The 23125-nt window shown below is 37.4% G+C and overlaps 2 protein-coding genes and 1 non-coding gene across 5 annotated transcripts in view; all 3 read right to left on the bottom strand.

Annotated features, from left to right (window-relative positions):
* frmd5 (FERM domain containing 5) overlaps positions 1-13576 on the bottom strand; it is a 45998-nt gene extending 32422 nt beyond the window's left edge. For 2 of the 3 annotated variants that reach the window (XM_004070018.4, XM_020704065.1), the window contains exon 1: positions 13164-13571. In XM_004070018.4, the coding sequence (XP_004070066.1) occupies positions 13164-13265 (102 nt within the window). In that variant the 5' untranslated portion in view covers positions 13266-13571. Of the gene's footprint in view, positions 1-13163 lie in introns of all 3 variants that reach the window. The other variant, XM_023955820.1, reaches the window with a different exon arrangement.
* Positions 13577-14292: 716 nt separating this feature from the next.
* Positions 14293-14364, bottom strand: trnah-gug. The gene has a single exon. It is a non-coding gene; the product is annotated as a tRNA-His (tRNA).
* An 855-nt stretch (positions 14365-15219) lies between these two features.
* Positions 15220-22230, bottom strand: LOC101158194 (mucosa-associated lymphoid tissue lymphoma translocation protein 1). Its single transcript, XM_004070017.3, has 15 exons — positions 22089-22230; positions 21766-21820; positions 21543-21667; positions 21226-21364; positions 20969-21144; positions 20764-20860; positions 20322-20357; positions 20018-20221; positions 18862-19039; positions 18694-18768; positions 18470-18597; positions 17453-17602; positions 16853-17007; positions 16119-16235; positions 15220-16027 (listed from the first exon to the last, which is right to left on the bottom strand). Exons 2-15 carry the CDS (start codon positions 21800-21802, stop codon positions 15695-15697), a joined length of 1950 nt encoding a protein of 649 aa, XP_004070065.1. The 5' UTR covers positions 21803-21820; positions 22089-22230; the 3' UTR covers positions 15220-15694.
* Between the last annotated feature and the right edge of the window lie 895 nt (positions 22231-23125).

Here is a 23125-nt window from a genome sequence, read left to right as displayed (position 1 = left end):
TGGGCCGGAAAGCCCTGTTTTTATATAAGTAAATACCCTTTTCTATCTGAAATGAACGATTTTAACATAAGTAGGTCTAATTTCTGAATATAAATAGAAGCCCATCGAGACGACTGTTTTTGTGAATTTGGGCTATACAAATGAAATTGAATTGAATATAAATAGCAAATACCACAGAAAACAAGGGTCTGACTACTGCTTGCCTGGTCATTAGCCAAAGTAGTGATACATTAATTTACTTTCAAAAGTGAGAATAAAATCCAAAAGCTGCCTAAAACAACTTTGAGTCTCTTCATTTTTAAGAGTTTCCAGTCACTAACATTTAGAAAAAGCTTTTACAGAAGTTATCTAATATTACTTAGCTAAAAGAGTCATGTGGCTCAACACAGAGCTTGGCTGAGCCATTAAATTTGTTAATGCACATGCATTATGGGCATAAAAGAGGTGGGTGTGATAGCCTCTGAGCAGTCTTGTGGTGGAGATTCAATGTTGACCAGAATGCCAAAACCACTATGCCTCCATCTGATACGAAAAAAATGACAAGTTATGGTTTCATGAGGTATAAAACCATGAGAGTCACCACGTTGCAACTTCTCACTCCAGCCGTACACAGGCAGATGGTCGTCGCCTTAAGTCTGGATGTCTCCTCTTTAAAAAAAAAAAAATTACATTTGCTCTGCAGTGTCACTATTTTTGCAAACTCGATGGTTTTCATCTTTTACAAGTGCCCAGACATCATATGTTATAACTTAGTATGGCCCTGTATGATAAAAGGCTTATTAAAAATGCCACTTGTGTAAAGCTGTCCTTAATGTAAATCATTTATGAAGCAAAATAACCAATAACTCCCTCAATCTCAACTGCATATCTGAATTACCTGCAACAGGTTGCAACAGACTGGATCAGCAGCAGATATCGATAACAGTGTGGTGTATTTAGGTTTTGGGCATTTAGCTCTTTCCAATTTCTTCCTTAGGTATATTAGAAAATAGACGAGACAATAGAATCTGATAAATTAAGGCTTGCTATGATGCAAAAAAAAAAGAGAGCAGGACTTTGATCAGCATTAGTCACATTGGGGATCCGGCACAAAACAGCTCTGCCGATTGCCTTACATGACCATAAGACTACCTCCTTACACTGGGCAGGGCAGTAAACAAATGCTGGTGTGAGATCTATCCACATGCAAAGGTAATAAACAGGCGTCTTTATTGAAGACAACACTCCTGCTGGTACAAAAAACACAGATGTTTGCAGTGTATGACGTATTCAGTGAAAAACTGACTGTCACAGAAGAAACACAGCCTGACCACTGGGGGATAATTAAAACAGATTTTGCAGAAGAGAATAACCTTGGCAAAAACCCAACAACTATTATTTTTCTCCGCTTTGATATGAAGCGCTAAATCTTCAAACCTCTATGAAAATTTCAATAAAACAAAAATGCAGATTTCTGCTGAATGTGCTTTAGTGTTATTAGCTTAGTTGCATTTTTTTTAAACTTGTTATTACTTTATAAGCAGTATCTAGCCATATTTTCATGACATTCTACTTTTAGTGCTGAACGGCCAGCCCATAAGTGCCTCCTTCTTTTTGTATTTTTCACTCAGTTCACACTGAGTGAACCGAGTATAGGGGCAAAATAAAAAGGCATAATTAATACAAGCTACAAAGGTGGGGCATCAAATACTTAGTATTATCTAGTGGATTGTTTCCTTTCTAAATCTTTCCTTCCAAAGTTATTCAAGAATCACGATGACCAGTTTACTCAGGGAAAGTGGCAAAAACATGCAATAAACTGAACTTCCTATGGAGCATAATAATGTTAAAACTACAGATGTATCCAGTCTGAGTTGTTGGTGTTAGATCAGTAGAAGATACAAAGAGAGCATTTTGCAAATGATGGCAAAAATGGCAAAAACACCCACCAGCAGTGACTGTCTTTACAGTAGTTTCACTGTTGCATGCCTAAACCAATAAACATGTGCAGAAAACCCAAATCTTTATTAATAAAAAATGCACTGACACTTCTAAATATTTAAAGAAACTTCTGGTCTTTGTTTGTGAAACACTTTGTAGTGTCAAACTTCATCACAAAATCTTTAAGTCCAGTGACAGAACACAGTGTGCTTCTACTTCATAAAATACATTTTGCAAATAGTTTTTAGCAGTTGGACATCTGCATATGAAATAAATATATAAAAGGCCATAAATTAAAAATTGTAGCTAAAAAACATCACATCTCTTGATAAAGCAAAACTAATGTGATATATCAATTGTTTTAATTTAAGACCAACTAAAAATGCGTGTATAAATGGTCAAAATGATTACATGCAACATTTTCAATATAAGTAGGTTTTTAACCTTTGCTAACAGTCTTGTGTTGATTTATGTATTTTTTTAATATTACAGTTATTTTGCTTTAAACATGTGTGATTTTGATTTTTCAAAAACAAAACCATTATGAAAGTTATAATGTGGAATGACTCATTTGGCTGATGGTCCACCTGGTCAGTATCACAGATCCAGACCGCTGAATCTTCTCAGATGCTGGTCACGCTGAACGTGTTCATGATTCATTAGCTTGTGGTTTCATGCGGGCAGAGGTGGCGAGACCATCTTCTCTCTGGAGCTTACAGGCTGCACCTGCACTCTAGGAGCAGCTCCAGTTAGCAATGACTATGCTCATCGAAAATTCACAAGGCAAATCAGTTTTCCCCCAGTCCGCCATGTTATTTGTCATTGTGCTAATTTGCAATTTGTGATATTTTGATTCCAACAACTGCAGCACTTGGGCTTGTGGGTAAAGTAGAATTCACCCCTAAAAAGCCTTTTAAACCTGTAAGAATGCATTGATCCACAGAATTCATGAAATATACACTGAATTCTAGTAATAAAAGTATTTACATATATACATGCTTTTTACCTGCATTATTTTAAAAGCAATCAAGTCTGAAAATGCCTTTATTTCACACAATTCACAATTAAATGTAGAAGATATAGGTTTTTGCTCTCAAACAAACCTCGGGCAAACACTAGTTGTTATTCTTTTTAAAGAATTAGCGGTCTGACATGCTGTGTAGCAGTGCAAACAGTGCTTTATTACCCTCAATGCTCCTGTCTCCCACACTTCAGGCAGCAATAAGCTACACAATCCCCATTTGCAAAGAGGGGAGCGCTGCCGTTAGAAAAATCCCCTCCAGATTTAAACATTGCTGCCATACGGCACACCTCTGTCTGAGCACTGAGCCACAACAAAAGCAGAGCTGGCGGCACAGGCTAAACTGTGCTGTTCTTGTCTGGACACAAAAATATTATACAAAAACTATATGATACATTGCTTTTTGGCAAACTAATCAGATACATTTAAAATGTCTGCAATAATTAATAAAAACCTGCAAAATCCTGGAAAGACACAAGAATAGTAGAAGTCAAAAAGCATTAAGGACAATTTTGAGCATTATTTTGGTTCACAGGAAAACGTAATGTTTTTCTTTATCTTTTCTCAACCATGTTTTGTTTCCATTCATTTGTTCAGGACCACCAGTAAGAAATATCTTATGACAAAACAGGAAACAGGGTCATTCAGGAAATATGTAAAAGTAAAAAAAGCTGCTCATTCTGGGATCTACATAGTAAAAAGCTAATAAACATGATGACACTACCAGAGATGTATTCACAGAGAGTACCACATGAGCAGCTGTTAAATCCTGGAGCTGTGTCTCTGCTTGGCCTGAAAACCCATTTTCACTAAACATAGTAGTGCTGTTTTTAAGGCTTACCGCTGTTCTTTTAGTGGTTTCTTGTCCTGGATGTGGGAAGAGCATCCAATTACAACTGCAAATGTTATCAGGCTCAGGATGGAATTTGTGAAGTGAATTGAACATGTGTGTTAATGAGTTTGCTGGAGTGCGAAGGGGTGGAAAAAAAGGAAAGAGAGATTTAAAAATGGGGAGGAGAGATGAGATCCTAATAACTCATCTTCTTCTTGGCATGTTCTCTAACATGTCTTGGCAAAATTAATGAAGCAGAAACAATGAGAATGTTTTTTCTTTCTTTTTTTGGTAGCTACTGCAGTGGGGACAAATGAGATAAACTGAGACAAGCAGTGGTTGTCTGTATGGCTTTACATCCAGATAGGTACTTATCACCTAAAATAAATCAACACACCAAAATGTGGATATTTTATGGTAAAAACTTTCATCAGTAATATTGCAAAGCTCCACCATCGTTCCAGTTTTCATTTAAAGATACTTGCTGAGTTGAGGCAGAAGCTACATGGCTTCCTTTGTTTCAATGCTTTGCATGTTTGTGTGAGGCCAGCCTTTGTCTTGTGTGTGTGTGTGTGTGTGTGTACATCTATCTTCTCTTCAGAGACATGCGTCTCTTGTGACTACTGTGCTAACACACACACACAAAGGGAAAAGGAGGCTGACTGCATGCATGAATAGATGCTAATGTAATCTGCCAAACAGAGCAATAGGGGTTGCCCACAAAATGCATCTGCAATCAATTTTTTAAACGTTTTTTAGACTGTTTGCTTAACTTTACGTTGAACTGAAAGAAAGCAAGATATTGTTCTGCCACTTTTTTTTTAAATAGGGTAAAAAAATGGACAGAGAGAGAGAGAGAAGTCCTATTGCTCGCTTCACAGATTCTCAGCCACAACTGTAGGACGGAAGGTTCTGTTTTCTTTCAACAGAGCACATATTGTGCTTCAAGTGTAAACTCTTCGACTGTGATGCTCAACCTGGTTAAACACTGACTTTTAACCTTCTGCTGCACTGAAGGCACTTTTTTTTTCTTCATTAATATTAAACAGAACATTTCATACAGAAATAAAGTGCTGCAATCCCCCACATTTAATAACATCAAACTAAGAAGTCAATTTTAAGCTGGAATTTTAAAGTATTTTTATATGCAACAAGGTGATAGTTTCAAAACTCATCCTTAGCATCCTAACTAAGGAGCTGCTGGGTAGATACTGAATATTTAAAATCCCACTCCAATCCTCTTTTGATCTAATGTAAGTGGTCTTTTTTATTATGATTATGCCGTTTTTAGCCAGAATAAAAAAAAAACTGTTATTTTCTAGGAGCTGCAGAGCAGCAGGAGTTGATTAGAAAATTACCTCTGAGCTGTGGGGGGGGGACTGTTGGCGTGGAGTAAGCCCTCCCCTCATCTCCGGTCATCCATCTGTTTACGTACTTTCCCGCTATCTTACAGCCCCTTAAAAACCCAACCTAACATTACGGGTGCAACAAAAATGGTGAGAAATGTTGGCGTTACGTTTTGAAACGTTACATTTTTTAAGTTTTGAAATTGAAGACATACACAGATATGGTCATCTACAAGTGGATGAATCAGAATGGAGCGGAGTAGGGAGTTTGTGGCCTGCTGATTCTAGCTTAATCCATTAAAACTGATATAATCTCTGTCCTTGTCTCATTTTTCTATTCTTTTTCATTTCTGCTGTAAGAAAAGTTTATATTAGTTCTAACTGTCCCACTTGGCATGAAGCAAAATTCAGTTTTTACACCATACCTAATCAAAAATGCAACTATTGAGCTCTAAGATTAAATATTAAAAAACAAAACTGGAACATTTGGATGGTGATTCCTAGTTTAAACTTTTTTTTTGCAGATGTTGACTTTAGTGCTTGGAAATTATTATTATAGAATCTGCATATTTTTGTTAAACACATGATTGTTGACTCAAAAATATAGTATACAAGACTCAAGAAAGATGTGTTTCTGGAATTTTTCTTAGTAAACTATTTATTACGCTGCTGCACTTCCAAACTCAGTTTGCATGCTTCACTCCTTTGTTTTATTTATACACAACTTGCTATCAACTGAATTATGAATAAATATACTAATTGTTAGAATATATATCCAATATTATAGATCAAGTCAACAGAATCAACAGACCAAACTATAAAGAAAACATCATGAATCCACTAATGTAAAATTTGTATGTTTTCAAAAAAATTTTTTTTACAGCTGTTTGTATTAACAAAGATAAAAATGATCATATCAAGGTAAAGACACCTGCAACTATACCTTTTAGGTTTATTTGATATTCTAACATGAACAATACAGAAAATCATTACGTTTTTTTTTAACACTTCTGAACAGAAATCAGGATCCTGCAGCAAACCGAAGGTTTGAGGAGGCGACAAATAAAAAAAACACAAGACTCAGAAAAAAGAAAGAGAGATGCAGAAAAAGAAAGGCGGCACAGCAGTCATTAGCTCAAAAAGCACCGCGGTGAGAATGCGTGAAATTAAACTACAAGCCCAACTCTAAAGACGGAGAAGAAGCAGCCCGTGGAGATGAGGAGGGCAGGATGAAAGACCACTGAAAAATAAGTAGGGGGAGGCATGTGTTTCATAAATAATTTCAAAAATGCTTCTTAATGACACATTGCGCTTTAGGGAAACATTTGTGCGTTTTTTCTCCACTCTTCCTAGTTAGCTGATTGGTCAACAGAAAAATGTCATGGCTGTCAGGCCGCATTAACTGGAGCTACACGCCAGCTCAGCACCTAGCCAATGAGCTGATGATACATAAATTGGTATTGATTTCCATCACAAAGCAGCTTTCCCTCCAAGTACGGTGACCAGTCTTTGTTAGTAAAATAAACATGTTTTTTTCTGCAGTTTTCTGTTGTTGTTTACTAAGATTATTAAACTTAACATAGAAAATAGAATTATCTAAAGTAGTAAACTCTTAGGTGTACTGTAATTGTAAACAGGTTTTTGCATCACTGTGCTTGTTTTTTAGCTGGCAGATGTAGAGTGGCCTTGAAATGCATAGAGACAAAAGGCTGGATATCCCATACCCTGAGGCCAAAGACAAACAAGACCTCAATGATTATAAGGGAAGTGAAAAAGAGGACAAACAGAAATCTGTGACTGTGACATTGAGGGATTTGGGGGTGAAATTTGCACTTTAAGGCCACCGTAATAAATTGATTTTGTGCCAAAAATGAGGACATGACAACAAACAAATCCTAATTCTTAAATTCAAAATTTAAATATTTCTAAAATAAACTGCTACATAAATAAAAAAGCACCAAAGAAATAAGTTAAATCTTGTATATTGTTTATGACAAATACAAATGAGGAATCCTCATTATTGTCTCAATAGTTGCAAGCCTTTCACGAGCAGTTTTGTATCCAAACAGATTCATATTAAATAACTCTTTGATGTAACACAATTTTTTAGGTCAGCTTTGAACACTTTTCTTATCTGATTACCTATAAGGCCCCTGAATGTCATTGTGCATTGTGGCAGCTGTTAACATGGGCCATGACAGTATTAAGAGTTTAAGTGGGTAAGTAAATGTAAATGTAGAAATTTTCCCAGCCCAGAGCTGCACTGCACCATGCAAACCCATTTACATGGCTACTGAAGGATGTAAATGTAATCAACAAGCTGTTTGTATGTCCATGGCTGTGGGCTAGGTCTCTTTACAGTGAGACTTGTAATGAGAAGAAAACAGCTCGACTGGTGCCATTTTACTCTCTTCTTCTCTTACAATGGTCACAACTTAGATTTTCACAAGAATTCATGCTTACAGGTGGCGTATAACCTCAGGCCCTCTCTGTCACACAATACATCCTCGACAACACAACAAAGGGCTCAGCAGACTTAACCCAATGCACTGACAGGCCACCTCCTCTTCATCCAACCGAGTACACTCAACACACAAGTGACACTGATGAAGAAGAAACACCCAAACAAGCTCCAAACCCACATTTAGAGTTGAGAACACCCTAAAGGATTGACTTTTATGAGACATAAGAGCTTATACTATTGGGGATGTGTGAGTGTGAACTCATATCTTTCCTTGGGTGTGCTGCAAAAGGGATATGATATCCGGTCCTACACAAAGGTCTTTCATAAATCCCTGTAATGCAATCCAAACAGACATGCATTTCCAAGTATTACCCAGCTAAAGATCAGCGCTGTGTAGAGGCAGCAATAAGACACAAGGGTGACAAATAGAGACTTCTTTCAGAGCAGTCCTTTGCAGCCCTGATATAATATTTCTGTGGTTTCACAGGCAAAGTGACTGATAGAGTGTAAATGGCAAGAAGCTGCTCCCACATATCAAACCCTCACAGAAGTTGCAGGGCTATTCTGACCTCCACTGCTCCCCACAGTGGAATAATCCTGAGTTATGTGCCACAGGTTCACCCAGTCGTGATGCTGCTGCAGACTAAAGGCCTGTTCACACCGGGACGAATTTCGTCGGCGATTTAACGCCTCGTGACTAAACAAAGGGCACCAACGAGAGTGTGCACACCGACGCGAAAAAACGCCACGCGTTAAAGCGTCAAAAAAAAAGAAACGCCTCGGGTTCGTTTTTTTTTTCGACGCGTCGCGTCGAAATCTACTCGACCAATGAGAATGGCGCTTTTGCTCACGTGTCTGGAGCTTCTGAAGTTACAGTAAAACACAACTTGGGGGCGCTCAAACACAAAACTGCCTTGCTGAGCACACATACCAGCGAAGAAGATAGACGCCAAGTAGCGTCTACACTGCCGCGAAGCAATAATGACGGACATTCTAAAATATCCCCGAACCAAGCACCAGTTGGAGCTACTGGTGCTTGAAATATTCATGTTTTCTTTGTTTGATTCTGACAAGCGTGTAAATACTTGCTCTCTTCTTCTGAGTGAAAAGCGACTTTAAGAAGCATAAAGTTGCGCAGCGCCACCTTGTGTACAGGAGTATTTCTGTTTTACATTAAGCGCCATCTAATGTCAGGGAATGAAATTGCATGTTCACTCCACTCATCGTCAGCGAAAATCGCCTGGGTGTGAACACAAAAAACGTGGCGAAAAACGCTGGCGAATAACGCCTGGCGAATATTCGTCCCGGTGTGTACGGGCCTTAATGCTGCTAAATACCAGCAGCACTCCCCTGAGATTATTTCTAATGGAAATTTTCAAACATAGCATCCATTTCAATCAGTTATATGAGACAAATAAAAAGTGTTTTCTTAAAACAAATACCCAAACTAAAACTCTTCTGTTTTCCAATATTGGCTTGTTTTGCAGCCCAACTTGGAGAACAGCCCTTTTTGGTTTTGGCTAAAAATGTGAACTCACACATGATAAAGCTCGTCAGTGTGAGGTGCAAAATGACCATAAACTACAAAAGGTTTGAACATGGTCAATATGATGCCCCCTGAGGCCAGGATACTGACCATAAGTCATAGAGTGAAAATGACTTTTTAAAAGTGACTTAAACCATAAACCTATTAGGGAATTTTAAGCAAAAGACACTCAAGGATTCAGTTTATTTATTAGAAATGGTGTTGTTGTTTTTTGTTTTTTGCAAATGTATTGTATTCCCCCTACTAAAACCACTATTAATCAATGTAAACAGTTATTTTTTTCATGACCTCAGGAACATCTGTCACTGATGCGATGAATGCACCATTTAGCTCATTAAACAGTTGCCCGGCCTTTTTTCTTTTGTTTGTGTTTGATCCGGCTCCAAAGAGTGTGCTAATATCTTTAGTATTATGCTGTTAGTACCAAAATAAAATGCTCATAGAGCTTGACATATATACAAAGTTTTAAGGTAAATGGCACTCATTTAGTCAACTAAAAAGATAAAAGTAAAAAAAAATGCCATACGGATTTTATGAAAGCTGTCTTAATGTGATCTAGATTGTACGATCATTTCTTCTCAACAACAGTCCATAAATTATCTCTCAAGTTCAAATCAGGTGAGTTTGCAGGCCAATAAAGCACAGTAACGGTATGATCATTAAACTGGCTTTTGGTACCTATGTCAGTTTGGGCTGGTGTGTCCCATCCACATCTGGATGGGACAAAAACCAGCATTTTCATACAGCTCCAAGAAGAGAGCAGGATGAAATGCTCTAGAATTTCATCCTCAGTGGATCATGACCAACAGAAGACAGCATTTAGATTTATAAGAGATTGTGGTTGTCTCAGAGAAAACGTAAAAAAAAGGCAAAACAGAAATACACCTGATGCATTGCTCTGCATCCGGGATAGAGATTGTTATCAGCAATATGAGCTGCAATGCTGGTTTAAATAATAAAGTTTTGTAAGGAAAGCAGGCTATAAGAAATGTAAACTACATTGTTAAATTTACAGTAACCAATTTGCCAAATTTCAATGCTGTTTTCTGACTCCTTGATTTGGATGGCTACAGTGTTGGTTCTCTTCTGCAACGCTGCATTAACATGACAGAGCTGAGTGTCCCTGAGAGCAGCAGAGGATTTCAGTCTCTTCCATCAGCCAGCAGCTGGATAAGAACTCTACAGAGCTAAGTAAAAAAATAAGTGCCCACTACTCCACCCTCAAAGTAGGATGAAAATCCCTACAATTCATTAAAGCAAAAAATAAACATAATATAGATGCCATTATGACTTTGTTTAATATAATAAATTAGTTCTTGGTTAATGCTGAAGGCAGAGGCTGAGGTAAATTTGATTCTAGATGCATTAAAAGCTTCAGGGGATTCAGAAAAAAAGATCAGAGAAACAATTCGGCTCTCACAAAGCAGGAGAAGAAAATTTAAAAATAAGCCGGTCCAAAACCTGGCTCTTTCTTTGGAAATGAAAACCCTAATGTTCTAATACAGGGAGGGAAATATGTATTAGCCTTCAAAAGTTTTGTTCACACACACTCTCCCAAAAAAACTCTCGCCTGAATTGATGACACACAGTCAGTCAATCAGTCAGACTCCAAACTCTCCAACATGGGAAAGACTAAAGAGTTTTCAGTGGATTAAAGGGAGATGACTGTAGTCCTGCATAAGACTGGAATGGACTACAAAACCATCAGCAAGAAGCTGGGGGTTTAGGTGACAGCAGTTGTGCAAAAATACAACACAACCATAAATCAACCTAGATCTGTGGACCCAAACAAGATCTCACTTGGTGCGGTTTCCATGATCATGACAATAGTGAGAAATAGCTCTAAAAAAACAGTTAATGAGTTATTTGCAAAGAAGAGTGGCCCAAATTCCTTGTGATTTGTGCAGAAACTTGCTAAAAGAAACCTCTGATCTCTGTGCTGCTACATATTGGTTTTGCCACAAGTCTTCCTGGCAAGAGGGTTCAAATACTTATTTCCCTAAATTAAAAAGGCTAATAAAGTTGATTGCTTAATTTTCTAACTCGGATGAGGACTAGGATGACAGACTGTCGATTTCTTTTTAAGTGGGCAAACCTACCAAATAATGATGCCCTTCAAGTCAGCATCTATTAATTCACAATGTAGCCACTCAGGGGGATTATTTCACTCCAGTTCTGGAACAGGGTTTGACAGGAACAGAATCAGTCCGCCAGACACTCACAGCAGAGCTGGACCACTCTCCCCTTTCACTCCACTCCCCTCCCATCCTTGGTGACATCAGCCACCTGACTCTGCTGCACACAGCTCACCTGCTGACTTCACAGTCCATCTGGCCGTGATCCATCACTTTCTCAGCCTTAAGCAGGAACACAGGTCTGTTTACAACCTGGACACAAAGTCACAGCCCTCCAGCACAATCTTTATGCCCTATGTAGCCATTATTCGTTTTGAAAAGACAAAACAAAGCCTTAGGGAAACAACAGGAATACTTGCATTCATTACCAAATATTTCTGTAATATTACAAATGAAAGGCTGTATTTTTATTTTGTCTACATGTTGCTGCAGAAATTTCCTAGAGGATTCCCTGCCTTTGTTACAAATGGAAGACGCTTATTTTCCTTCTGATTTAAGTGACAGGCCCTCTCACCTCCATTTTTTCATAACATCAGTGTGAAGATAAAACACCAGAATCATCAAAGCACAGTTGATACTGTTGCAAAATCCTGACGACAGTTTAATACGGTGGGTTGATTTTCAAAGCAATGTTTTTTTAGAAGCCAATGTTTTTCATTAAATTCCTCTTTTTAAATAGAAATGAAAATGTTACTCGTGCACATACAAACATTTTGGTCAAAATGTATTTGCATCTGAATTAACATTGCAGCACAATCTGGTTTACATCTTATCAATGTAGACTCTATGTAACTTAGGAAATGTGTGTTTTTTAGGATAACCAATTTGCAGATGTCTTGGGAAATTGAATGACATGAGCACTAAATAACAGCAATTGGTGGCAATTCAAATGAGTACAAGCAAGTAAAAAGCAGGAGAATAAGCTTACATATAAATCATCTGAAAAAAATAATCTTTTAAGCCATGGATTGCAAAATGGTGAAAGTCCCACTCTAATCAGCTTTTGATCTATTTTAAGAGTGTTCCCAGCTGTCTTTTAATTATGATCATTCTGTTTTTAGCCAAAATCTTAAAAACCAGTGTTGTTCTTTTGGACATAGTTTCTGCAGAGCAGCAGGAGTTGATTATAAATTTTCCACCAAGTTGTGGGCGGACCGCTGGTGTGAAGTAAGCCTGCCCCCATTTCCCATCATCCCTTTGTTTAGACTCTTTCCCGCTAGCTTTTAGCCCCTTACAACCCCAAACTAACATTAAATGTAACAAAAATGGCGAGCAATATTGGAGCCAGTCGTATAGTTTTGAGCCGGAAGACAACTCAGACAATGAAATCGAAGACAGGGTCTCCTTGACTGTAAGAAAACAAATCAGAGTGGAACTTGCGGGTTGCCATAGTAAGTTATACGTCACATCTACAGCCTTTTTTCAGAGGCTTTTCTGTCTGCTCCTGATTCACAAAGAATTGAATAAAGATATACTCAAAAAATGCTATTTTAAGTTTAATTTTCTGAAATGGCATCCACTATCAGAAAAAGGCCACAGGAAAATGGTACAAAAAACATTAATTTTATCGCAGTGGGTCTTAACTTCTAGGATATGCAAATAAACTTATGATCAAACCTAACCAAACTTTAAAGGAAAAATATAATTGATATGTTGTGAAAGATATATATATATATATATATATATATATATATATATATATATATATATATATATATATATATATATATATATATATATATATATAAATCTACATATGTCTGGGTATCTGCTGACTTGCATTCAGATCTTCTCAAACTCCTGCTTTTCTGTTTAAAAGATCACACACAATTCTATTGCAGCAGGATTCGCCTCCCTTCGTTCGCGGAGTGCATGAGCAGTGGTCGACAGGTGACTAACCTGAATGGTGCACGTATATTCCGTATCGTCCAGAAGTCTGACCGTGCAGTTGTATTCCCTCTCCAGGTTTCTGATGCTTCCACTCATAAATCGGCTCAACATCTTCTTCTCGAGAGAAGCGCCTCTCTCTGCGCCTACAGGACCAGAACAATAAACTCATCAGCAGCGTGCGAGTGCATGTCACATCGACCGCCTTCTGTTCTTCGCTCCAGTAGACGAGCCGCGAGCACGGATTCGGCCCCCCAGGCGTGCGCCATTGTTGTCCTGTCAAGTTTTCGCGTCGTGGGTCCGTTTGGGGAGTGTGATGATGCCAGCATCCAGGTCTAGCGCGGGGCTCGGCGACGCTGCTATCTTTGGTGAAGAGCAGGATTCTCTCTCACCATTCACCGCTGCAACTTGAGAAGGTGGGCGGGTTCCGGTGAAAACTGACGTCAAAGCGAACCTATGGGAGTGCGAGGCGTTTTTTCCCACGATTCTTTCTCCAGACTTTTTTAAGCAAAATGCCGGTTCATGTATTAGAAGATCTCTCCAGAAAAGTCTATACATGATCCCAGCTTAAATTGCAGATGTGCTATTCTTTCTTTTCTTTGGTAGATTAGCGCGCGGTCTATAGACTGCGGCTAGTCTGCAGCTCACCGCTCCCCCCCAGAGGATGGGTCAAAATGCAGAGAAGAATTTCCCCATTGTGGGATAAATAAAGTATCAATTAGATTATAAATTCTGAGGATTTGCGAGTGTGACCTAAAAAGCTATGGACTTTCCAAGGACTTCATTCGTCTATGTCATTGCAATGTAATAGTATTAGAATGCCACAGGCAGGTCAACGACGGACATTACTCTTGTAGAATTTTTTTTTTTTAATATGACAGAAGGTCCTATTTTACTAAGACAAAACACAGACGACGACATAACACTTATTTCATGGTGATAAACTGGAAGTCTGGCGTGAATATAGCAAAATACAATGATAAACAAGCCATAAATTAGAGACAGACGAAATGTTTCACAATGCCATGTTTTTTATCATCTTAAAATTTACATTATATATGTATCTTGCACAAAAACAACCAGTTGCTCCTGATTTAAAATACATTGAAAACAAAATTCTACCCCACGTTAGATTCACCCTTGCCGTGACCCGGATTCGAACCGGGGTTGCTGCGGCCACAACGCAGAGTACTAACCACTATACGATCACGGCGAGCTACTCCGGGGAATGGGCAGAACGGCCAAATTTGCAGGTATAACCAAGCAAAGCTAATATATGTGATGCTTGTTTTGAGTTTAGCCATAGAAGCCATAGTTCACTGTCTATTTGATATAATTCAACTTTTTACGTTTTTTTTTTTAAATAGTAATGTAAATGATCAGTGATTCATTTGCGAAAATTGTGCTTACCTTTACATAATAAACCTGTTTGGTACGGAGGAATATTGATGACATGGTAAAATACCAGCTCCTAATGGGGTTGTTTTTTTAACCCTTGTTGTGCTATCTTAGATGACCCCACCCTTACATTGACGTGTTCTCCCTACCATGACAAAGGTGGATAAAGGTGGAAAGATTTCATGTAATCCATGGACACCAGTGAGGATCACAAATCATTGAAGAAAAAAGGTTCAGAGCACTGTCTAGTGGGTCTAGATGACCCAACTCCCAATGTTAAAGTGCCTAGGATAGCACAAGAGTTACTCTGTCTTCTGGGTAAGAGAAGCATAACTTGATTAAAATTTATATACCGTATATATATCTTCAGAAACCCTGAAACTATTATGGAAGCTCCCCTGGATGTTGAATAATAGTCATAGCTTGATTTATGTGATGCATTCTGTCAGTTTTTTATGCAGTTGTTGTTCACACAACATGTGTGCTGGTTTATCTATTAAGAAATTTTCTTCTTGATTTTCACCTTTATGTGTTGAAAGGTTACACAGCCTTGGATTTTATTGATATAAATTATATTTTAAAAGAAAAGTACTGCTTTTAAAATAAATCTGTGTTAAACTCACATTTTAACTTGTTACTCATGTTTCTGTAATGAGACACAAATCCAGTCTTTCTTGTGGACTTTCTGTATTGCATCTGCGACAGTTCACCAGCAACAACAAAACTACACCCATTATGCGACAAATTAAGTGATCCCATTTGTTAGCTTCATGATTTAGGCAAACCTGCATTTGCCACTTTTATAAACAATCATTCAGGAGGCACCATCTGAACACAAATTACATTCCAAAAGTCAAAGCTTTGCCACAAAAAATGTGAAATATCTTTAAAAAAAAAACTAACAATCAATGTAACAGTACTAGCAATTACAATTTTTTGCATAGATTATTGACAGAAACATTCTCATTTTATAAATTACCGGTAAACAACTAGTTAGAAAAAGTGTGAATAATAAAGTTTAAAATAAGATCTGTATACAGTACTAATGTGTTTAAAGTACTTTGTTGAGAAACAATAAGATAAAATACATGATTAATGATAATAAACATCATATTTAGGAATAGTATTAACAAAACAAGACAGATCTAAGGCGGATAGTAGAAGTTTTGTAGCTCATTTTCATCGTTTTCCTCTGGTTCGTTGCTCCGAGGCGTGGCAGGGTTTGGAGCACACACTGCCTTTCTAGTGAACGGATGACAAGCCAGACTCTGGTTTGTTGGTGCTTTGCTGTTTGAAATGTTCTCCACAGTTCGAGCTGACGTTGCTTTTTGTCTTTTGTCAGACGCCACATGATTGCCCCTGTACAGCTCACAAGATGCAACCAGAGGCTTTCCTATATTGACCCGCTGAGTTTCTGTGTGCCGCAGCTTACTGTCCTGGTTAGTATAGTGAAGATCCACCTTAATGACCAATGACTCCTAAAAGAAGAAGAGGAAAAAAGGGCATTAATAGTTAGCAATTGAAAATTGCACAATGACAAAAAGTTGACACAGATGATGGATTTCATACCTTTAGCTTCTGAAGAGAGCAAAGTCGTAGAGAACAGTCTGGGTTATAAGATTTATTAAAAAGTAGTGAGTCCATCTCCTCTGATCCACCAGGTTTGGAAAATATATCTTCAATTGGCTAAAAAGATAAACGTGGAATTTTGTTAGTGAGACTTAATTATATTTACTTTAATTAAGGAAAACAAATAAGAAACTTTATTTTATTTTTTATTTGTTTTTCGCTGAACACAGCCTATCCTTGCTTGTACACAAATCCACCACTAGATGTCAGTATGGGCCAAAATATTTTCTTTTTAAAAAGTTGTTACACAAGGGAAGTGCAGCACAGAGGTTTTCCTGCTTTGTCAATGGTTGCACAATACAGGAAGCCCATATTTGGGCAGAAGTTCCTGGAGTATATGATACGTGGGTGGTGGTAGTCATCATAGTTTGTGTAAATGGAAAAGTTCTGCATTCTATTTTGTGAAACATATATTTGATTACATAAAACCCTGAATTTTCTTTCTTTTTTTTTTTAAATGGGCGAGATTTAGAAGATCTTCGAGACAAAAGTCATAATTTTAATGCAACCCTCAAAGACAGACGAAGTACAAGTAGAAAAAATTGAGAATAAGTTTACATTGAACACTTTGCTAGGTGCATACAGCCTCTGAAAACCTCTTAAGTGCCACCTGTTTGCAGCCAGTTTGACAATATACCCAAACAGATAAGTTGGTTAAATGAAAGTATACTTACAGGTATGCTGCTTAGTGTGATGGTGCAGTCCTGAACACGACTGTCTGTGGTTTTCACAGTAGCAAAAGCAACCAGGACGTTTGAGAATAGAGCGGAGAAACACAGTTCCACTTCTACACCACAAAGAAACATCAGCTGCTTCTTCCGTGGGAGTTCTGAAAGGAGATATAACATTTTTAGCTTCTTTTTACTTTGAATAAAAACTTAAAAGTTGCATCACTGGGCCTTAGTTTAACTACAGTGTTTAATTACAAAAAAATTGCAACATCAAATGTAAGGCATCATAGTTAGGCTACAGACACCTTTCATCCTGTCTGTAGAGGACAAAGATCTTCAAACCACAAAATCACAGTTACATTTAGAAATGGCTAATTCTGTGTAAACTTCAAGAAGTAGAATAGGTCAAAACGACACTTCCTGCTTAGACAAGCTCCTCATTTCGGTTTGTCAAAAACAGACGTCCTCTTTTTCATGAATGGAAATAAAAATAATATATCTGACCACAGCGTCTGCACATGGTTTGTCCCTGGCTGAGCTGTGGGAGGGGCCTCAGCCTCCAGATTAAAAGCATGTCAGCTTGCGGAATTTCCAGCACCTTACCATTCGCTTGCCTCCAACACACATCTCGTAGGTGTAGCTCTCTGGTGTGACCGGTGGTTCGAACCTGATCTGCAAGAGATCGAGGTTCCTTCAGAGTGTGTTTGATCTCCACTGCCTGTTTTCCCGTGACCAGGGGGTCTTTACCCAGATCTTGAGGGAAGAAAGGAAGAATATTCAAGTAAATCTGATACAAAAAAACTTTAAAGATTTATCATTAAAAAAAATTGCCAAAATAGGCACGATTAAATTTTACCGCGGACAATTCATTTATGAGATATGCCTTTCAAAAAGTTAAGTTTGCCAATGATGGACTGAAACTCAGATGAAGCTTATGCAAAATACTAACATTTGCTTATTTGAAATAGTTTTCATGGACTTCCATACAAAGTGCTTGATACAGCCCATCTTGTATTGCCAGCTAAAATTTGCGAGAACCCCATGAGAGCTTAGGCAGGGGGTGCCCGAACTGCACAGCAGCTGTTTGGCCCTCAGCAGCTCTCAGGTTTCTTGTTGTTCTCTCGCCAACAGCCTGAATATCCAAGAAATGAGGTCACGTTGGTAACGGTCCCTCAGAAATGGATTTCGCCAGATCCCAACAAATCATGTTTTGCAGGGGGAAAAAGAGGAGGATCTCTCAAACTCTCTTTCCAGAAACCGACACGGCAATACTTGCAAGTGACTGATAAACAACATAAAACTGAGATGCCATAATTATGGGACTTGTCTATGCTCCATCCAGCACACCACAGAACAGCTTGTCCCTGTCAGTGACGTTTAACCTACATGTGCAACTGCCATTATGAAATATCCTTCATAAATAGAAAGCTAATGAAAAGCAGACAATATTTACTACATGACGTTACTTTAAACAGGCCTTGTACATAAAATAAATGCAAATCAGTTCATCATTAACTTTGACTCTCTTGGTTGGAAAATCTTTTTTCATATTTGATTAAAAATATAATTTTTTTATAATTTTTCGCTATAAAGAAAATCTGTTTTTACAAATATACTTACCCTCAGACACCTTTTCCAAGACATGCGTGACTTTTTCTGACTGTAAAATGTGTTTGTTCAAGTACTTGGTGAAGATTCCAGTACTCTTTCCACCATCTTGAACCTCAAATGCCTCAGCATCCTCACATCTGGAAAAAGAAAAGTTGTGATGTCAACATACTATACTATAATAAATGTACTAGTCTGACATTAGTTTGGCTTTTGTTTGTTTTGACGACACGTACGTGGCATAACCATACACTGTGTTCCCACTTGGCCCAAGAGGCATAATAGCTGAAGGTATGCAATTCTGGTTGTACCTAAAATTATAAAAGTAGAAAAAAATCCTATTAAATAACAAGCATCAATGCAGAAATATCATGCACCACTGTGTTTTTTATAACATCACTAACCATTTTCTGCAGGTATCCAGAAGCATTACACTCAGCGCAGTCTGCCTTTCCTGCATTTTGTGCATGACTCTCTGCACACAGATGCAGTTTTCAGGCCGATACGGCTGTGGAGCATCAACAGCTACTAGGTAGTTCCTCCCAGCATGTTCATACCCATGACCAGCATAGTAAAAAAGGCCTGTGATGCAACCAAAATAGTCCAGATTAGATTAGATCAGCTTTACCATCACAGTTGAAATTTTAAAAGTCAACAACTGGAATAAATAATATTAAGACTGGCTGTATATAAAGATGATAATTTATTTAAAGCATATACTTTGAAGAGAAAGATGTGAAAATATATAGAAAAATAATGATATATCTAATCTACATGGCAAGGTAAGGTAACAATATTTTATGTAATACCTATATAACAGTAAAAATAGCAGAAAGTATTCCATTGATTTAATTAATATGACTGGTTAGTTAGGTGCTCTGTTTTGGTATTTTTACACGATTTTACAAAAAATCTTACAGACTTTAGAGATTTTTCATCGTCATTGTTTCTTTTAATAATATACACAATGAATCTTTTTGCCACAATAGAATATAGATATATAGTTCGCTTCTTCCTCCTCCTTTTCAGGCAGTAAATCTACTTGACTTTAGTTTAAAATCATTATATTGAATAAATATAATGTGACCCAAAGTGTTTATGGTCTGCATCATTGCAAAAATCTCTATTTATGATTGTGATTATATATAGGTATTTTTTATTTTCTTTTTAATCAATGCATTTCATTAATTCTGTAATGAGTTTGGTGTATTTGTGGGATTTTTGTTGTATTGTTTACAGTCAATAAACAAATCAAACCCAAACCACACTATGAACAACTTCTAATTCTAAATTCAGTAGGAATTCACAAGCTAGAATAAAATATATTTTTGCTCACAAATAAAATAAAAAAAATGTGAAAATTTTAATCTAATTTTGGTTAATTATTCACTCAACCCCTTATGACACCCAGATACACAGTTTTACTATCTACAAGTTGACCACAGCCAATACCAGAACATGACAACGATTTGAATATTTTTGAAATATCTCCAAAAGTAGCTTTAACATTTTCAAAAATGTGTCATATCTATATAACAGTTATGGAAATAAACCTATTACCATAAACTCCTCTGTCAAGGAGCTGCAGGAACTTGTCTATAGCAGACCGCATCTCCCCCATGGTGAGGTCCAGCAAGGAAACCACCCTGAAGTCAAGCTGCTGCAACAGGTTGGCCAACTCCCGCACGTCCATCAGGGGCGCCATCAAGACCGGGTGGTTGGAATAGTTTAGATTGCCAATAAGAAGGGCAACTTTATCAGTAGCTTTAAATAGAAGGAAAAACAAAGTATGAAAACTATATTCATAACTAGATCAATGTAATCATGCAATCTAATCCAATATTGCAAACTGGATAAACCGTACCTGTGAGCACTGCGGGAGGAAGCTGGTCAGGTTGCACTAATGGATATAAAAGAAGAGTAAAAATCAGTTTAACACAATCGTTTCACTTTAGTAATCGACCTGATTGTATTCATTTTGAAAGTACACAAATGTATTATTCCACGCTGTGATTGATTTTTGTGGTGATGCACTGGATGTATCAAAACATAAGTCATAAACAGAAGACAGATGGCAAAGTTAGTTTCAGTTTGCATCACTTTCCTGTTTCAAGTCTAAGATTTAGACCAAGCTCTGTTTGGAGTTAACCAACTTCCTTTTAATTCAGTGAAAATGGGAAAGTACCTCAAGCTCAATGGAAAAAACTTGAGCTTTGAGCAAAGTCAGTGGAATGAAAGGAGTGAGAATAAAGCTGGGTTTCTTTTTGTTATAAAATATTATTTTATAAAATTTACTCTCAACCTACCAATGTTAACATCAACTGCATCGGTCCATCTTTCCTCCAGCACATTAGATACAGAGCACAGGTATGATCCTGCGTGTTCAGAGGTTGCATGGGAAATCTGTAAGATCAATAAACCAGGTTATCTTCTTGGACACTCCTTTTACTGTCAATACCAATCTAAATGTAATATTAGCCATGGCTGTAATGTGTTTGCATCATTTCCCACCTGTAGCGTGTCACTTGTCTTGTCCAGCAAAGGCTGTCCATTTTGGTACCATTGGTAGTGAGGGGCGGGGATGCCAAAGGCAGCACAGAGGAGAGTGAGTTTTGAGCCTCGCTGAATGGTTTGAGGTTTAGGGTTAATAGCAATGTGCGGATTTCCCTGCCAGTCAACAGGTAATCCTGAAAAGAAACAAAAGTTTTTAACAAACTTTCCATTTTCAAAGAGACAATGTTCACTCGTACCCTGCAAAAACAATTTACCTGATTTACTAATGTCCAGCACCTTCACCTTTACCCATTCACTGAACACATAGTTGAGGAAGTGGTCACTCACTCTGCACACAAAAAGCTGGGTTTTTGTAGCTGTAATTGTCAGGTTTGATTCAGTGCCACCAGGTACCTTGAGAAATTCAACAACAAAAAAAGTTTTTTTTATTTTTTACCTTGTTTAAGACAGAAAATTAAGAGCAGAGAAATATATAATTTAAAAATGATGCTGCAAGCGGCAAAGAATAAACCAATTCTTGTTTTTCCAACTAAATTATTCCAATTATTCCAATATTTTTAACCCAACTTACTGCGTTTTCGTCCTCAGAGAACCACTGGTAATTGAGGATGCCTGTGCCCTCAGCGCGGACTCGCAGGGTCACCTTATGGTTCACAGGTACGCACACGGAAACGGGATGGCGCACAATCACGATTTCTTTAACAAAACAAGGCAAAACTTCAGCTGTCATACATTAGAGTTAGTCAGAAAGACTGTTAAAGGCGGTGCGATTTATGTTTAGGAAAATAACAAACCTCTTGTCATGATTTGACTATAGCGGGATCCCGTCATCTGTGCATTTTTCTCTGGCTGTAAAAAAAAAGATTAATTAGACCGCCTCCATTTACTAAAATAAACATAATAACGCATCTCACGAAAATAAAAGTATATTCTCCACTTGAAAACACTTGAAGATCGACGTTCAGTCCTAAACGTAACTTCTTATTTCCAGAGAAATGCGCGTTTATAGCGAAATGTCATGCTGTTGTCAACAGCCCGATTTTTTAATCCAATCAAGTCTCTTTTCTCATTTATAATCTGTATTTTAAAAAAAAAGAATGCTTTAGTGTATACTTGCCGTCAGCTTCGCACTTATGGAGCATTTGTCTGATCTCGTTCGCGGCTCATGTTTTCTTGCTCTGGCTCTTTTAACTTCATATATATAGAGAGAAAAAAGCTCCTTTCCCGGAAAAGCACAGCAAACCAAAAGGGCACACACACACACACATTACCGTAAATACTGTAATACGACAGCAGTTCAGACAAGACGTTGACTCTAACACTTTGAAACTAGGCCTTTATTATAGATATAGAGCAAAAATAGTGTTTATTGGGAAAAATAACAAATATAAGAGGATGCCCTGTGGTTTGTTAAACAGAAAACTTGTATAATGAAAACACGCATGCGTATTTTTTACCAATGTTACGGTAAAAAGGAATTTGCCTCTTTGGCAAGGCAACTTAACCTCAAATTGGGGTCAGTCGTTGCACATTTATTTAAAAAAAATCCAATTTTTTTAGTTTTTGTCAAATAACAGTCGACTACGCCTACAAAAATAATTTTTTGGTCTAGAGATTCACTGTTGTGAGCACGTTACAAGCTTTTTGTGTAACAAAAAACATAGAAACCAGGGAGAGACACTTTTGAAAAGGTGCAAAATAGAACAACTACCAAACTCTAGCTTGGAATCTAAATTGCAGCAAATGAACTGTAAAAATAACAATAGTAGAATATTGTTGTGCTTTGCTTCATTCTTGAATTTTGTACTATAAAAAAGAGATGTGATAATCAAAAACAAGGGATTTATCACTTATCATTGTTTTGCATATAACCCTATATATCCTCATGTATTTTCGATTTTGTTTAATTTACAACAATTTTTTAGTATTAAAAATAAGCAATAGCTTTTTAGCAAACTTCATTCACTAAACCAGCATTTTAATGAGGTTTTAAATATGTCTTGGAAATATGTCTTACTTAATATGTCATAATTCTATTACTTGAAAGTATTTTAGCAAAGAAATATTAAAACCCTATATTAAGGGCATCATGTGAAACTGAGGCTTAGTAACCACAGAGTTTTAGGGCCAATTTACAAACTATTTTTTTAAATT

This window comes from Oryzias latipes, chromosome 6, assembly GCF_002234675.1.
Source record: "Oryzias latipes chromosome 6, ASM223467v1".
Taxonomy (NCBI): Eukaryota; Metazoa; Chordata; class Actinopteri; order Beloniformes; family Adrianichthyidae; genus Oryzias; species Oryzias latipes.
This window is presented reverse-complemented; position numbering and strand designations above follow the sequence as displayed.

What these genes read in the sequence shown, in the direction of transcription:
- LOC101158194 (XM_004070017.3), bottom strand. Translation starts at nt 21,802, where the DNA reads ATGACGGGATCCCGCTATAGTCAAATCATGACAAGAG. An exon ending in AGACAAGTGACACGCTACAG is followed by an intron (nt 20,861 to 20,968) that starts GTGGGAAATGAT and finishes TTGATCTTACAG; the next exon opens with ATTTCCCATGCAACCTCTGA. An exon ending in CTGGATACCTGCAGAAAATG is followed by an intron (nt 18,769 to 18,861) that starts GTTAGTGATGTT and finishes TTATAATTTTAG; the next exon opens with GTACAACCAGAATTGCATAC.